Consider the following 18,112-nt stretch of genomic DNA (forward strand, 5'->3'; position numbering starts at 1 on the left):
TTCCTTTAAGGTCCTGGGTTCCTGCAATAACTATGTCCCTTTCTTTTATCCTTGCTTATGATTTTTTTATTTCCTCTGCATAATCTTTCTTTAACTTGCATAGACCCTCTGTGATTTTCCTAGTCCTTTCCCTGACATAAACCTGAGAGCTTGCTCAATCTATCTGCTGTCTACACATGGCACAGTTTTCCTTCTCTTCCTCCCTACTCAGACCCACGCATTCCTGCTTCTCTCTGCCTTCTCCCTTTTCCTGTGACCTTACTGGACATTACCTGCCTCTCAGGAGTTTAGTAAGCTTGGCGTAACCTAAGTGGGTAGTCTGGTGAAGTTGGTTAACTAAAGTCCGACCTAAAGCCTCTAGGACTAACAACCTCCCATCAGGCAGTGTCTGTAAGGAATCGGGGCGCCGCCGAAAAGATAAGAGACTGGAGAGCCAAACAGCCGAATAACCAGATCAGGCTTTATTGGGTACACTCCGGGCGGGTTCACAGACTCCGGGGGTTGAGTCCTAGAAGCCGCGTCTGATGCTGGGGTCTGCGATTTTTATATCTGCCTGATGCGTAATAGGGTATGGGTCTATAAGCCCGGGGCAAACAGTTCCTGGAACAGGGTGGGGGTTAAGGTTCAGTAAGCATAGTAATGGTCGAGCAAGTTGCCTGGCGCCAGTCCCCAGGCTATCGGACAGTGTCCAGCATCCATTGATTCTTGGGTGGCTTTCTTCTGTTCAGCCAGGTCATTTTCTCACCTAGTGTATCTGGAAAGGCCCCACTGGTTTTAGGACTGCCTCCCAAGCTTTTTGGTCTTTAGCAGATTTTCCTTGTCCCATTGGAGAGCCTGGATTACGGCTATGAGTTCAGGTCATTGGGCTGAAGTTCCCCTACTTAATGACTGAGACCAAATGACACAGAGTTATTGCTGCTGCCTCAGCATACCTGATTTCTTCCTGGACATAGCTCCTCCCATCCATGAACAACATCTCTTCTGATGATGACAGTGGAACATCCTTGAGGTCTGGGCGGGCCGTCTGCACTATGTCAATTACCTGCAGGTAGTCCTGTAGAGGTTTCTCCAGGTCATCATGCAGGAGGCAGGCTGGCAGAAATGATGGCCAACATCTTGTAGAACTTGAGGTGGGGCTGGCCTGGAGTGGCAGTGGCCAGTAATTGAGCAGTCATTGGAGAAAGTCTCATCCGAGTAGGGGGTATGGGCACTCCAGCATGACCAGAAACAAATGAGTCACAGTATTTTCCCCAAGGTCCATAGTCCTCTTTGAAGTCCAGGGGTAGGTTAGGAGCCCATTGGCCTGGTCAGGACCGAGTCTGCTGCACCAGTATCTATCAGGAAACTAACTAGTTTGTCCCCTACTGTCTTGTTATACTAGGCTCCTGAGGGCTCAGTTGGAAGGAGCCCTGGCTGTGTCATTTTTCTATCCCTAATCAGGACCTAGGCCTGCCATCTAGACCCTTCCTAGGGTGATCCTTCCTCGAGAGCCCTGCTACTACCACCTTTGCTATTTCAGCCTATTGGGCCAATAGGCCTAACAGGAGAACATGGTGAAAAGTGTCCAAGGAAGCTCTCCTCCCACCAGTATTTGGGTCCCACTGTGGGCAGAGGGATAAGAAAATATCCTCTGACCCCAGGTTTACAAAAGGACGCAGGAAAGGGGAGCTTCCTCCTAGTGCACATGTTTACTTGGGGGCAGAGTGTTTATCAACTCTCCAAGAGCACTTCGCGCCCGCGCCTGGCATCCCTATGTTCTTTTCTTTCTTTCTTTCTTTTTTTTTTTTAATCCTCACCCGAGGACATTTTTCCATTTTTTATTCAGATAGAGCGGGAGGGAGAGAGAGGGAGAGAGAGAGAGAGAAACATCGATGTGAAGGGACACATCGAGTGGCTGCCACCCGCACGACCAACCAGGGCCGGGGACAAACTGCATCCGAGGTACGTGCCCTTAGCGGGAACCGAACCCAGGTCTCTCTGTACCGCAGGCCGACGCTCCAACCGCTGAGCCAAACCGGCCAGGGCATCTTCTTTTCTTTTTCTTTTTTTGGTACGTGCTCTTAGCAGGAACCGAACCTGGGGCTCTCTGGTCCACAGGTCTATGCTCAAACTGCTGAGCCAAATCAGCCAGGGCTAGGATCCCTATTTTCAACTCCCTAAAGTTCATAGAAGCCTATTGGAAACTAGCTTCTACCAAGCCTGGGGCAGTGGACAGATGAGCTGCCCGGGCTGGCACCAAAGGAACACACCACTTCTGTGGCCTGACCGCCCTCCCCAGGGAACCCTGTGGCCTCCGGGTGAGTGCCTGTGTGCCCACCTGCCCACCGCCCTCGTTTCCCAGGACGAGGGGCTCTCCACACTGGACCCCAGTCTCAAAGCGCAGTACTGTGCAGGACGCACAGAGCAGCTCACCAGCAGGGACAGCCCCTGAAACACAAATTACTCTGTTAAGTGCCTGTAGTAACCAAGCTACAAAATCTTGATATGTATCTTCAGGTTCTTGTCTGATGGATGTAAGATCTAGCAAATATTTTCCTTTTGTTGGGAGCTCTTTCCAGGCCTTCAAAGCACAAATATTAATCACAGCTGTAGCGGAAGACGGTGGGGGAGTTTTTAAGGACTCATAGCCTTTCTCGGCTTTCCTCGAGTCTTTCACTACACCTTGCTTCCCCACCTTTTTGTTTTCTGCACAGGATCGAGGCAATCTCTAATTAGGGCCCAAAGAGTGTATGTTTGGGCCAGAAACTTGTTTGGGCCTTTAGCTGTAACTCTGCCTCGCAGGCACTGCCCCACCTTTGCCCTGGTTTCTCTTGGGGCCCAATTTGGGGCCCACTACCAGTATATGTGCCCAAATCAGAACCTTCCTCAAACTTTTCTCTAAGAATGTTTCAAGCCCTGGCCGGTTTGGCTCAGCGGTTAGAGCGTCCGCCTGTGGTCCGGAGAGACCCGGGTTCGGTTCCCGCTAAGGGCATGTACCTCGGTTGCAGTTTGTCCCCGGCCCTGGTTGGTCGTGCGGGTGGCAGCCACTCGATGTGTCCCTTTCACATCGATGTTTCCCTCTCTCTCTCTTCTTCTCTCTCCCTCCCACTCTATCTGTACAAAAAATGGAAAAATGTCCTCGGGTGAGGATAAAAAAAAAAAAAGAATGTTTCAAAATGCAACCCACTGAGGTCTTCTGGGTACTAGAGCTGCTATCCATGATTAGATTAACAGTAACAAAGATAAACAGCCCTGGTCGGTTTGGCTCAGCGGTTAGAGCATCGGCCTGCGGTCCAGAGAGACCCGGGTTCAGTTCTCGCTAAGGGCAGTACCTCAGATGCGGTTTGTCCCTGGCCCTGGTTGGTCATGCAGGTGGCAGCCACTCGATGTGTCCCTTTCACGTTGATGTTTCTCTCTCTCTCCCTCTCCCTCCCTCCCACTCTAGCTGAACAAAAAAGGGAAAAATGTCCTCTGGTGAGGATAAAAACTAAACAATAAAAAAAAAAAAAAAAGTTGCCCTGGCTGGTTTTGCTCAGCGGTTAGAGCATCGACCTGCGGTCCAGAGAGACCTGGGTTCGGTTCCCGCTAAGGGCATGTACCTCGGTTGCAGTTTGTCCCCGGCCCTGGTTGGTCATGCGGGTGGCAGCCACTCGATATGTCCCTTCACGTCGATGTTTCTCTCTCTCTCTCTCTCTCCCCCTCCCACTCTACCTGAACAAAAAATGGAAAAATGTCCTCAGGTGAGGATTAAAAAAAAAAGTTGAGGGAGACACAGTAGGGAGGCAGACGAGGACAAAAACAAGGGAAGACACACAAGATAAACTTTCGCTTCGTCCGCCTGGCCGCTCCCCGTGTAGGTGAGGACTCACACAGGCTTCGCAACAAGCGTCCTGCAGCACGGTCACTCACACACAATTACATTCACACAGTTACACTTGCACAATGTTTAAATTCTCTTCCAGAAATTTCCTATCCTGATTGGCGCCTATGCCACTTGGAAAATGATCAGTCTCCCCTTCTGCCCCAGTGGTGGGTCTGAATGAACAGAATTTGCCAGATTTGAACCCCACCTAACGTCTTAGGGGGATTCCCAGGAGAGGAGAGGCTGCACCACGTCCGGCCCTCTCACTCTCATCTAGACAGACCGGTCACCCAGAACGCACCTCGAGGCTTTACCAGGTCTCCTTCAATCTTTTTGGGGATGTCTTGGTGTCTCCTGGCTGCTCATTGGAAACCCAAGTAGGATCTTCAGGGCCCTGGAACTCAGGGGGTGCCTTCCCTCGGATCTATAGGGGTCTGGTGGCTAGATCGGGAGAGGCAGCCCATCCTAGGTGTCTAGCCCTTGGTGTAGCAAAACACCAGGGAATCTTGCTGTGGCCTCCAAATGTTGTATCTGCTGCTGCAGGGTTCAGTAATGTAGGGAAGCAGCATAAAATATCTACCCTAGATTGGGTGGAGATTTTAGATAAGTACACCAAAAAATATTCTCTGGGGTAAGAGAAGCCCACATTCTACTTAGCATTTCCTCAGAACGTTGTTGCAACTGCTTAAGGCGTCCCCAGGTAACCCCAGAAAGGGTTTGAGAGGGGCCCTGGGACTGACTCTGGGACCGACTGTGAGTTTTACAATCAGTGTCCAAGGTCAGCTGTGTCATTTGAGGAGTCAGGTCTAAGGGCAGGTCCTTCCTATTCATGGTAAGGTTTTATCCACTGAACCACCAGCCACTTGGGACCTGTAGGAGACAAAACACCAGCATACGCTGCCCCCAAGCCAGTAACTCTGTAGGACCTTGCCATTCAGGACCTTGCTGAGGATTTCTCTGCCGGTCAAAAGGCTTGGGCCCTGTGGCAGAAGCCTTTTGTTGAAAATGTCGCTCCGCAGCTATAGTGCCAAAGCGATCTCAACTTTAAAAATGTAAGGTAAAGATTGCCAGAGAAAGCTGATTTATAGGAGGTTCTCCCATACTCCCCCCTTTTTGTTTTGTAACTACAAATTTTAAAGTAGCAAATAACAATGAGGTATCACCTCATACCTGTCAGAATGGCCCTCATCAACAAATCATCAAACAACAAGTGTTGGCGAGGGTGTGGAGAAAAGGGGACTCTCGCCCTGGCCAGTTTGGCTCAGCGGTAGAGCATTGGCCTATGGTCCAGAGAGAAAAGGGGACTCTGGTACACTGCTGGTGGGAATGCAGACTGGTGCAGCCACTATGGAAAACAATACGGTGTTACCTCAAAAAATTAAAAATTGAACTTCCATTTGACCCAGTGATCCCACTTCTAGGACTATACCTTAAGAAGACTGAAACACCAATCAGAAAGAATATATGTACCCTCATGTTCATAGCAGCACTATTTACAATAGCTAAGATCTGGAAACAGCCCAAATGTCCATCAGTAGACGAATGGATAAAAAAGCAGTGGTACATATACACAATGGAGTACTATGCAGCTGTAAGAAAGAAAGACTCTTATCCTTTGAGAGGACATAGAGGGACCTGGAAAGTATTATCCTAAGTGAAACAAGCCAAACAGAGAAAGACATGTATCATATGATCTCACTTATTTGTGGAATATGATGAACATAACAGTCTGAGGAATGGGGTAGTCCCAGAGACGTGGAAGTGTGGTACAGACTGACAATCCCCAGATCAGGGGGTGGTGGGGGAGAGATGAACCACAGAACTTATATGCATGTATGCATGAACAATGGACATGGACAACAAAGCTGGGTACAGGGTGGGGAGGGTTGGGAAGGGGGGAGTCAGTGAGGGGAAAAGGAGAAACATCTGTAACAAAAATAAATTAATTAATTAAAAAAAATAATAAATAAATAAAGTAGCATAAGCACGTTCAACAATAGCTCGTCCTGTAGAGTTATAAGGGATGCCAGTTTTATGGCTAATGCTCCATTGTTGGAGAAATAATTTAATGCTTTGAGATGTATAGGCTGGCCTATTATCTGTTTTAATTTCCAGTGGCACCCCCATATGTGCAAAACAGGTCAGCCAGTGACACTTAACGTCTTTGGCTTTTCCCCCGGTAGTAGCAGTTGCAGGTACAAAATTGGAATGGGTATCTATAGTAACATGTACCCACTGAAATCGACCAAATGATGGACTATGTGTTAGATCTGTTTGCCATAAGGCATTAGGGGATAAACCCCGAGGATTGACTCCTGTTGATGTTGAAGTCCCTTCAGGAAGTTGGCAATCTAGGCAAGACTTAATACTATCTTGAGCTTGCGAGAGGGTCAAATGAAAGGTTTTCATGAGTGCTCGAACATTTTGGTGAAAAAAGGCATGCGAACACCGCTCTTGCTGAAATGCAAGAGTTGTTGCTACGATGGCATCTGCCTGTTGATTTCCTTGTGTTAAAGGTCCAGGGAGCGTGGAATGAGATCAAATGTGGGTTATAAAAATAGGATGATTCCATTGGTCTACTAAAGCTTGGAGAGACAAAAATAAGGTTAATAAATGTTGATCAGTTAAAGGCTTAATAAAGGCTCATTCTGTTCTTTGTAACACTTTAACTACATACTGTGAGTCACTAACTATATTTAAGGGCTCTTCTGTAAAATGTTGAAGCTAATATTGCAGCCTGTAATTCAGCATGCCGAGTTGACCCAGGCTCAAGGCTGCTGATATTTTTCCATTTCTCATTTTCTTTCCAGGCTACTCCTGCTTTGTGAGATTTACCTGATCCATCAATGAATACAGTTTTAGCCCCAGGTAATGGGATATTATTAATTTTTTGCACCAAGTTAAGGTGCAACTGAGGAATATTTTGCAATAATTTATTTGCTGGAAAAGAGTAATTAATTTCTCCAATGAAATCTGCTAGAGATATTTGAAAGTCTATTGTCTGGGAAATATAAGTGGTAAATTTTAAATGGAGAGAACACTAAAAGCGAATTTCTCTCTGCCTGTAAGGACCAAAGGGATAGTAAAAAAACAATCTTTAAGATCTGCAACAATTTTCAGATTTTAATCAATGCCAATTTTCAGGAATCATTGTAGGATTGGGGAGCCCAGGTTGTAATGCTCCCATGGGTTTTATGATAGCATTGATTGCCCTCAAATCATGTAGTAATCTCCATTTACCAACTTTTTTTTTTTTTGAATTACAAAAATGGGAGTGTTCCAGGGACTGACTGAAGGTTCTATATGACCTGCTTCTAATTGCTCTTTCACTAATCTATTTGCATGTACTGATCAACCCATACTGGCTCTGTTGTTTTCCAGGCCAATAAAAGAAGGGGAATTTTACCAGTGACCCCTAGCCAAAAGGCTGGGTTTGAATAACCATTCCCCATTGAGAGAAAAGACCCCTTCCCCACAAATTTAAGGGAGGCTACATGATATAAGGTTGAATCCATCTTTTTTTTCCATCTGGACCTGTACTTTGTTGAGGAGCTTGAGTTCCTCCCACTCCTGTAATTAATAGGGGTACCGGGGATTTAGGCCATTCCCGTGTTGTTATAATAGAAATGTCTGCCCCTGTATCTATTAATTCTGATAATAGTTGCCCTTGTATATTAATGGAGAGCAAGGGCTTTTTGGTATTCATAGCTGCAGTCCAGGGAACATCACACTGACCAGTGCTCCCAAACCCTGCATTCCCTCTTATTGTGGAGGTGACTCCGGGAACCTAGTAGGATAACAAAAGAAGTTGAGCTATTGGGTTCCCAGTGTTAATATATGAAAGACCACCGCCTTAAGCATTACTTTAATTTCTCCTTCAAAATCTGAGTCAATTACCCCTGGCAGTCACCTGTATTCCCTTCATTGTTAAACTAGATCCTCAATCATTAAAGTTACTTTCCCCTCTGGCAAGGGGCCATACACTCCTGTAGGAACTAAACAAACATCATCAGACTCCTTAAGGGTTAATTCTGTGGTGGTGATAAGATCCAGGCTGGCACTTCCTGACATAGAGGCTCGGAAGTCTCCAATGTCCACATGGCGAACTGGGCCGGTGTCAACAGTTTTTGCTAGCACCGTCCAATCCCAGGGAGTCATCAGATAACTACCAGCTATTCCCTCCAACATTCCTATAGTAAAGGAACTTTGCAAACCATTTTTCTTTATGCTTTGCCTCAATTCTTTTAAAACCTGATAGGGCAAACATTCACGCACAGGTTGTTGACCTGGCCATATTATAGCTGGGAAAGCCCCAAGGTCTCCTGCTTTCCTGGCCTCTATAAGACAGCCCTCCATTGCTGGGGATGGTGGGGCTAAGAAATCCTCCACAAAAAATAGAGGATGGGGAGAGGAACTTTCCTCCTTTGTTGACTAAGTGGGAGCGGTCAGCTCTGGAGTTTCCTCCTAAGGGGAGGTTGTAGCTGTCTTGCTGCCAGGACTGACCTCCTGGATCAGCTGCTATAATGCTGTAAATACCGACCCCATGCTGTCTTACTGGAAACCCCTCACAACACTAGATATGCTGGCAGCTGTTCCAAGCCGGGTGCCGCTGGCTGGAGAAAACTCTTTCTCCAGTGAAGTTTACTTTAGATCCGGATTGCTAATTCCCTTTCACATACCTTTACGTTGCTGGTTGCATCAAATCTCGCTGCTGCATACCCGAATCACGTCGTGGGGTCACCACTTGTCATCTCTCAGGTGCAACACAATGAAACTACAAGCACCCGCTGCTTGAAGTGAGGGGGAGTTTTGCAAGGGAGCAAATGCTCCAGATCTTTGGACACAGTCCCATTTATTTGCAGATTAGTACCCCCAGATTACAAGCGATTTACGTAAATTATTTTCTTGAGATGGTGTTTCTGCAAACCATACACCCTAGCTTTATCTTGTGCTTTTTATGGGAAGAGACTTTGAAGCCAAAAGATAACAAACCCTCATTAACATGCAAATGAAGCACTCAAAGCACCTGGGCGGGGGCCAGGTTTGCCAAGAATGCATTAACACAAGGTTACAAAATGTCCATCTTCCAACCCTCCAACCCCCCACACCAGCATCACTATGTGGATAAAAAAGGGCCAGTTAACCTGACAAGCTTAGGGAAGGCCGATGTGGTGGCCTTGCAAACTCAGAGACCTAGAGTAACCACAAAGGATGGTCTGAAATTAAAACTTTTAAACTAAAAGCAGTTTGTGGTTGGTAGTAATGTCCTAGGCTAAAATCTTCCTTAACAAAGGTCAACTTTCACCTTAATTGAGCATATTGTCATTTGTTTTTCATCTATGATAACATAGCTTTGGAATGTCAGAGTAACTTCCCTTTATCCAGACCCCTCAGGGCACAACCAATGCACCAGGGTGGAAACCACAAATCCCTTCATTCTTATTGTTGATTATTATTTTTTTTCAAGTTGAAAAAATAAATTTTTATTGTCTAGAAATATATAAAAAAAAATTTTCCCATACAGTGGGTAGCCTTTCCGTTTTGATGATTGTATCTTTCGCTGTGCAGAAGCTTTTGAGTTTGATGTAGTCCCATGTGTTCATTTTCTCCTTTGTTTCTATTGCCTTAGGTGATGTGTCAGTGAAAATTCTGCTGTGTATGATGTCTGAAATTTTGTTGCCTACAGTCTCTTCTAGGATTTTTATGGATTCATGAGTCACATTTAAGTCTTTTATCCAGTTTGAGTTTATTCTCGTGTAGGGTGTAAGTTGATGGTCTAGTTTCATTTTTCTGCAAGTAGCTGTCCAATTTTCCCAACACCATTTATTAAAGAGGCTGTCCTTACTCCACTGTATGCTTTTGCCACCTTTGTCAAATATTAATTGAGCATATTGCCTTGGGTCCCTTTCTGGGTTCTCTGTTCTGTTCCACTGGTCTATATGCCTGTTCTTGTGCCAGTACCAGGCTGTTTTGATTACAGTGGCTTTGTAGTATAACCTAAAATCTGGTATTGTGATCCCTCCAACTTTGTTCTTCCTTTTCAAGATTGCTGTGGCTATTCGAGGCCTTTTTTGGTTCCATATGAACTTTTGAAATAATTGTTCTAATTCTGTGAAGTATGCCGTTGGTATTTTGATGGGGACTGCGTTGAATCTATAGATTGCTTTGGGTAATATGGACATTTTAATGATGTTAATTCTCCCAATCCATGAACAGGGTATGTGCTTCCACTTTTTTATATCTTCCTCTATTTATTTTTTCAATGACCTGTATTTTTCTGCAAATAGGTCCTTTATTTCTTTGGTTAAGTTTATTCCTAGGTATCTTAATTTTTTTGCTGCAATGGTAAATGGGATTGTTTTCTTAGTTTCTCTTTCTGTGAGTTCATCCTTGGTGTATAAGAATGCCATCGATTTCTTGACGTTAATTTTGTATCCTGCTACTTTGCCAAATTCATTTATTAAGTCTAGTAAACTTTTTTTTTTTTTAATTTTATTTAATTTATTTTTATTTTTTTGTAGTACATGCCTCTAGTGGGAACCGAACCCGGAACTCTCTGGTCCGCAGGCCAACGCTCAACCACTGAGCCAAACAGGCCAGGGCAAGTCTAGTAAACTTTTGATGGAGTCTTTGGGGTTTTCTATGTATAGTATCATGTCATCTGCAAATAATGACAGTTTCACTTCCTCCTTTCCAATTTGAATCCCTTTTATTTTTTCTTCCTGTCTAATTGCTGTGGCTAAGACTTCCAGTACTATGTTAAATAAGAGTGGCGAAAGTGGGCATCCTTGCCTTGTTCCTGTTCTTAAGGGAAATGTTTTTAGTTTTTGCCGATTGAGTATGATGTTGGCTGTAGGTCTTTCATATATGGCCTTAATGAAGGCTTTTTCGGCATCTATTGATATGATCATAATTGCCAATGATATATCAGATAAGGGGTTAATTTCCAATACATATAGAGTGCTCATAGAACTCCACAAAAGGAAGACAAATAATCCAATTAAAAAAGAAATGCTCAACATCACTAATCATCAGAGAGATGCAAATTAAAACAACAATGAGGTATCACTTCACACCTGTCAGAATGGCCGCCATCAACAAATCATCAACAACAAGTGTTGGCGAGGGTATGGAGAAAAGGGAACTCTAGTACACTGCTGTTGGAAATGCAGACTGGTGCAGCCACTATAAAAAACAATATGGTGTTACCTCAAAAAACTAAAAATTGAACTTCCATTTGACCCAGTGATCCCACTTCTAGGAATATACCCTAAGAAGCCTGAAACACAAATCAGAAAGAATATATGTACCCCCATGTTTGTAGCAGCACTATTTACAATAGCTAAGATCTGGAAACAGCCCAAGTAGCCATCAGTAGATGAATGGATAAAAAAGCAGTGGTACATATACACAATGGAGTACTACGCAGCTGTAAGAAAAAAGATCTCTTATCCTTTGAGACTACATGGAGGGACCTGGACAGTATCATCCTAAGTGAAACAAGCCAAACAGAGAAAGACTAGTTTCATATGATCTCACTTATTTGTGGAATATAATGAACATAACAGTCTGAGGAATGGAGTAGTCCCAGAGACATGGAAGTGGGGTACAGACTGACAGTCCCCAGAAGAGGGGGGTGGTGGGGGAGAGATAAAACACAGAACTTATATGCATGTATGCATGAACAGTGGACATGTACAACAAACTGGGGAAAGGGCAGGAAGGGAGGGGGAGGGGGGAATCCGTGGGGGAAAAAGGAGAAACATCTGTAACAAAAATTATTTAATAAAAAAAAAAAATTTTTTTTCCACAAAAGATGCTATTCTTTCATTTCTCTGTCTTCTTCCTCTTCAACACCCCTGATATAAAGGACATTATTACACCTTATTAAAACTTCACCCAGGTGTCCAGACAAGGCTTCATCTAATGTATTCTTCTGTATTTGCAAGCTGCATGTTCATATAGCCATCTACAGATACCAGGTAGCCTTTGTACTCCATTCCCCACTTAAGTTTCAGCATTACTGGCTTCCCTGTTAATCCATTGAGGAAAGGTTTGGGATTGAGGGGCAAACTCATCACAATGACCAGCAAATGCTGAAGGCTACTTGCCGCTGACCCAGAAGTTGTCCACCCCTCGTGACTGGAGCACCCACAGCAAAGCCCGGACTGCGGAGCTTCAAGAGTTAATTGTTGATTATTAACTATCCTGTACCCACCTATGTAAAAGATGTGTCTATCATTTTACTTTTCATCTAATCCCAGAGGTTCCCCTCCCACTTTGCTTCCTCCTGCTTCCCTAACCTATCACCAATAGATTTCATGTAACCCACTTATGCCTCCTCTTTTGATTGTAATGTATAAAATAAAAGGCAAAACTGCCATTTTTCAGAGTATTATCTCAAACTGTTGAGATTTTGCTTTCCAGCTATTGTCAGTTTGGTTCAAAATAAACTCACAAAAATTCTTCATAGGTTTGAATGTTTCTTATGCTGACAACCATAAACACATAATGCCTTGTATTATGATGTTAGGGCAGCTCTGATGTCATTAGGCCATAGGAATTTTTCAAATCCATTATGGAACCAGTGTTGTTGTACATGCAGTTCCTCATTGGCCAAAATGTTGTGCTATAAATGCCGAGTGGTATGGGAGCAGGCCAGGCAAGGTAATGTGGCAGGAGGACTGTGCTGCTGTTCCAGTTGAGGCTGGTCACTCCAACCAGGAGTCCAGGGGTGTCATCAGATAACTACCAGCTATTCCTTCCAACATTCCTATAGTAAAGGAACTTTACTATGGAAACAGCACTATCCTGACAAAGAACTTGCGTTAATAGTGCTTGCCCAGGAAACTCTCAGCGAAGTGGGCAACCCTTCTTCCACCTACTTCCTTCTCTGCTCCGCCCCCTCCCCACTTCCCGGGTCCTCCAACTTCCGTTTGCCTGGTCGTCTGGGAAACCGCTTACTTCCGGCTGCGCAGCCGAGGGCGGAGCCAAGATGGCTGAGGAGAGACCCGCGACGGTGAGCCCCGATTCTGTTTACTGTCCCGGCCGCAAGGCGGGACTGGACAGGGCCGGCCCTTCGGGCTGCGCGGAGCGGCAGGCTGTCGGGCGGCCTCTGTGTAACGCAGCTGCCGCTGGAATAGCGACTAACGGTGGGCGGGGAGACGCGGGCCGCCTCCGGGGAAGTGGTTTCCCTGGAGCTGGGTTGAATTCCTTGGGGTCAACTGGACGGAAAAGGGAGGTTTTCATAAAAAATGGCCTTTTCCTAGACCCGCCTCTTCTGTCTCAGTGGGTTTGGAAAGGCACTAACCACCACTTGTGCAGAACCTGGCAGTTCCTGTTAATCCTCTGGATTAGGAATGAAAGCGAGAAAGCCTGGAAGAGGTCAGCATCACCGCCTTCTGCCGGTGGGCGGGACCAGTCTTCTCTGCTGAGGTTAAGTTTAGGGTAGGACTCTTGAGGGATTAAACTCCACAGAACTGCCGGTACGAAGTAGCCCAGGTGAATTAGGGGTGACCTAGTAGTCGTCATTTTTTGAGGCATATATTCATAATTGGATATAATTTCTATAAAGTTTCAAGTGTGAAACTTTGTTTACCTTATCTTAGTATTGGGTTTCGGAGCTTGTTTTGCGCATTTGTTAGTATGACTTTAGTTCATTTGGAATTTATTGCCATTTGAAAAAAAGCCCTGGAAAGCATAGACACATTTTGACTGCTAAGGAACAAGGCCAATATTATTATTTGTCTGAGGAGTTGTATTTTTCTAGAGAAACAAACATTATTTTAGTGTAATTAGAAAACTAGTACAGAGAGGCCCAACGCAAAGATTTTTGTTAAGCCACGAATTAAAAAAAATTAAACAGCATGATTAGTGTTACTAGGTTTTAGATATTGGAAACATTTCAAAGAAAAAAATAATCTTAAATGTAAGGTATCATTGCTACAAACATAGTTTATTCTTTAGTGCTTACTGCAGGTTTAGTCTGTGAACTTCCTTCCTCCCTCCCTCCTTCCCTCCCTCCCTCCTTCCTTCCCTTCCCTCCCTCCTTCCTTCCCTTCCCTCCCTCCCTCCTTCCCTTCCCTCTTCCCTCTTCCCTCTTCTTCCCTCTTCTTCTCTTTTCTTTTTTTCCTTTTTTTTACAGAGAGAGGAAGGGAGAGGGAGAGAGAAATAGAAACATCGACTGGCTGCCTCCTGCATGCTCACCACTGGGGATTGGGCCCACAACCTGGGCATGTACCCTGACCAGGAATTGAATGGTCAACCTCACTCAACCACTGAGCCACACTGGCTGGGCTGTGAACTTGATTTCTGTGATTGCAGAATTGTCCTGTGATTTTTGAATCTCTAATAATGTTTTGAAGGGGATGTTTTAAGGCTTTTTTTTGTTTTCATATGACTTTAGCACTTGAGCCTGAAGTTGAATTATTTTCATTATTGTCAAGTTTATTGCTTACAGTGCTGTATTTACAGTAGTTATATGTTTTCAAGTTAACACAGCATGGAAATTTGAGTTTCTGTCCTTTTTGGAAATGGGCTGGCATCTTGTAATAAAATGATCCAATAATCCCACTCCTAGACCTGTATCCTATCGAAATAGAAGCAAAATATAAGCATATAGTACAAAGGTGTTTATTGCTGTACTGTTTACAACAAAAAGCTGGAAACAGTGAATGTCCACTGGCGAGGTAATGGATGACGTCTGCTGTTTCTGTATGTAAGAAGATTATGCAGCCACTAAAAAGAATGTTAGGACTACATATGTTGACTTGGAGGGATTTTCATGGTATATATTTAAGTAAAAGCTAGATGTGAAGTTGAGTATATTGTGTGATCTTAATTTTGTGACACAAAGAAAAAAAACACATAGATCTGTGATATGGATGTATAGATGTGGAGAAGATCTGTAGATATGGATGTATAGATGTGGAGACGATAAAGACTTAAAATTCACAGAGAGAACTTTGAGCATAAGTAAAAGTCTATGAATGCTGTAGTAAAGGCCTTGAGTCCAGGAGACATATCAGCAAAGTGGAATGAAATTAGCCCAATGTGGGACACACAGAAATTCTAATTTGCTACCCAAGTTATTTAGATTATTACTAATTCCTTAAGGAGGAAAAATGGGGACTGATATTTATATTTTATTTAAAAATATAATAAATGGTTTAGAGATCTTTTTAAAAATACTGAGCAGCACCCGGCCATTGTGGCTCAGTGGTTGAGTGTTGACCTGTGCACCAAGAGGTCACCAGTTCGATTCCTGGTCAGGGCACATGCCCAGGTTGTGGGCCCAATTCTTAGTGGGGGGCATGCAGGAGGCAGCCAATCGATGTTATCTCTCATCAATGTTTTTCTCTCTCTCTCTCCCTCTCCCTTCCTCTCTCTCTCAAATCAAAAGAGAAGAAAAAATATCCTGAGCAGCCTGTCTGGGTCTCTCACTGGTTAGAGCGTTGGCCCTTGGATGGAAAGGTTGCGGCTTTAATTCCTGGTCAAGGGCATATATTTGGGTTGCAGGTTCCATCCTTGCCCCAGTCAGGGAGGCAACCAATGGATGGTCGGTCTCTCCCTCCCTCCCTCTCTCCTTCTCTCCCTCTCTTCCTCTCTTCTCTTCTTCCCTCCCTTTTTCCCTTTCTAAAAAATCAATGGAAAAAATGTCCTCATTTTTTAACCCCCCAAATCAAATAAAAATACTAGCACATAGCTCTAGTTTCTATAATATATACCTATAATATTTTTTTAATAATTCCATAATTCCCATTATTTGACGTATTTGTATAAATAGCTTTCTTCTAGTAGAGTTTAAACCTTTCAGAATACAAAGCAAAAATTACTACACTAGTTGATTTGGTTCAGGTAGAGTACCTATCACATATCAAGCATTACATAACTATTAGATACACAAATGATCACAGAACTACATAAAAATGAAGAAAGAACTGAAAAAAAACTTTTATTTTACCTACATCTCAGCTATAAATGAAATCAAGTGGGTTAATGGAATTCTCTCCATATCAGAATGTTTTGGAAAGTCTTTTGAGACACACATCAAAACTTTTTTTTTTTGGCATGTACCCCTAGCAGGAACCGAACCCGGGACTCTCTGGTCTGTAGGCCAACGTTCCAACTGCTGAGCCAAACCGGCCAGGGCAAAAACATTTTAATTTTAATTCTACTTTGTGTACGAAGAAGAGTTGCTGACTCATGAAGTTGCTTTTTGAACCTTTAATATTCCTTACTTAGTATGTTCCCCAAAGTTAAAAAAATCCCAGATCAAAATCAATAGAGTTTTTTTTTAAAGCATTTTAAAAACAGCTTTGCTGAGGTATAAGTATATGTACCATAAAATCTGCTCATTTTAAATACACAGTTTGATTAATTTTAGTAACTTTATATAGTTGCACAACCATCATCACAACTTGTGTCCATCACTCCAAACAGTTCCCTTGTGTCCATTTGCAGCCAATCCATATTCATAACCCCAGCCCACTGTTGATCTGCTTTCTATCTCCATAGTTTTGCCTTTTCTAGCAATTTCATATAATGGAATCAAATAATAGGTAGTCTTATGTGTCTGACTTTAATTTAGCATGTTTTCTGAGGTTCATATTGTTATATGTGACAGGCGTTTTTTCCTTTTTATTTCTAAGCAGTATTCCATTGTATGAATATACACATTTTGTTTATCTTCCAACTGATGGATGGACATTTGGACTGTTTCCTGATTTTGGCTATTATGAATAATGTTATGAATAGTGGCATACAAATTTATGCATGGATATGTTTTTGTTTCTGTAGGAATAGAGTTGCTGGGTTGTATGGTAAATTTATATTTTATTATTTTTTCATCTTTTAAATTTTTATTCTTTATTTTTATTTATTTGTTTGCAATTTCTGTTAATTTATTTTTGTTACAGATGTTTCTCCTTTTCCCCCCATTGACACCTCCTCCCGATCCTGCCCCCCCACCCCCCGCATTGTTGTCTATGTTCATTGGTTGTGCATACATGCATAGAAGTTCTGTGGTTTATCTCTTCCCTCCACCACCTTCTCCATCCTCCTCTTCTGAGATTTGTCAGTCTGTACCCTACTTCTATGTCTCTGGGTTTATTTGGTCCATCAGCTTGTATTGTTCATTATATTCCACAAATGTATATTTTAAATAAAACCTGTCAAATGGTTTTCTAAAGTGGCCGTACCATTTTACATTCCCATGAGCAATACATGAAGATTTTACATGAAGATTTTCTATATCTTTGTCAACACTTAGTATTGACAGTCTTTTTTATTTTAGCCATTATAGTGGATGTGTACTCATAGTTATTTTTATTTTAATTTGTATTTCCCTAATGGATAATGATACTGAGTCCTTTTTTATGTGCTTTTTCACCCATATCTCATGGTGAGTTGTCTCTAGAAATCTTTTGCTCATTTATATTTTTTATGTTTTTTCTTTCGTCCATTTTTAAATGGGTTATTTGTTTTATTAAGTTTTCTGTATTTTGTTTTTGTTTTTTTTAATCCTCACCCAAAGACATTTTTTCATATTTTGTTCAGATAGAGTGGGAGGGAGAGAGAGAGAGAGAAACATTGACGTGAAAGGGACACATTGAGTGGTTGCCACCCGCACGACCCAACCAGGGCCGTGGACAAATTGCAACCGAAGTATATGCCCCTAGTGGGAACCAAACCCCGGGTCTCTCTGGACCGCAGGCTGACACTCTAACCGCTGATCCAAGTTGGCCAGGACAGTTTTCTGTATTTTTTAAATCAAGACAATAGCTAAAAGAACAAATTACTCTCTCGTATACTGAGTTTTAATTTTTGTTATGAAATATATCTTCTAAAAGAATGAGTAAAAGGTTATATGTAGGTTTTAATGAACAATATAATGGAAACTTGTGTTCCTACCTCACAGATTTAAGAAATGGGTCATTAACAATAAATTTATTTATTTATTTATTTATTTATTTATTTATTTATTTATTTATTTATTTATTTCTTTCCTCACCCGAGGACATTTTTGCATTTATCTTCAGAAAGAGCGGGAGGGAGAGAGGGAGGAAGAGAGAGAGAAAGAGACATTGATGTGAGAGAGACACATTGACTGGTTGCCACCTGCATGACCCCAACTGCAGCCGGGGATTAACTGCAACCAAGGTACCTGCTTTTAGTGGGAACCAAACTCAGGACTCTTTGGTCCACAGGCCAATGCTCTAACCGCTGAGCCAAACTGGCCAGGGCTATTTATTTATTTTGTAATTTTTCTTT

General features: G+C 43.0%; 1 protein-coding gene and 1 pseudogene across 2 annotated transcripts in view; one reads left to right on the forward strand and one right to left on the reverse strand.

The window, feature by feature from the left end:
• Positions 1 to 11,660: 11,660 nt before the first annotated feature.
• LOC118616295 lies at positions 11,661 to 11,919 on the reverse strand (annotated as a pseudogene).
• Positions 11,920 to 12,805: 886 nt separating this feature from the next.
• BBS4 (Bardet-Biedl syndrome 4) overlaps positions 12,806 to 18,112 on the forward strand; it is a 65,983-nt gene continuing 60,676 nt past the window's right edge. For both annotated transcript variants that reach the window (XM_036242918.1, XM_036242926.1), the window contains exon 1: positions 12,806 to 12,860. In XM_036242918.1, coding sequence (XP_036098811.1) covers positions 12,837 to 12,860 — 24 coding nt within the window. In that variant the 5' untranslated portion in view covers positions 12,806 to 12,836. The remainder of the gene's footprint in view (positions 12,861 to 18,112) is intronic.

Source organism: Molossus molossus, unplaced genomic scaffold (assembly GCF_014108415.1).
Source record: "Molossus molossus isolate mMolMol1 unplaced genomic scaffold, mMolMol1.p scaffold_m16_p_1, whole genome shotgun sequence".
Taxonomy (NCBI): Eukaryota; Metazoa; Chordata; class Mammalia; order Chiroptera; family Molossidae; genus Molossus; species Molossus molossus.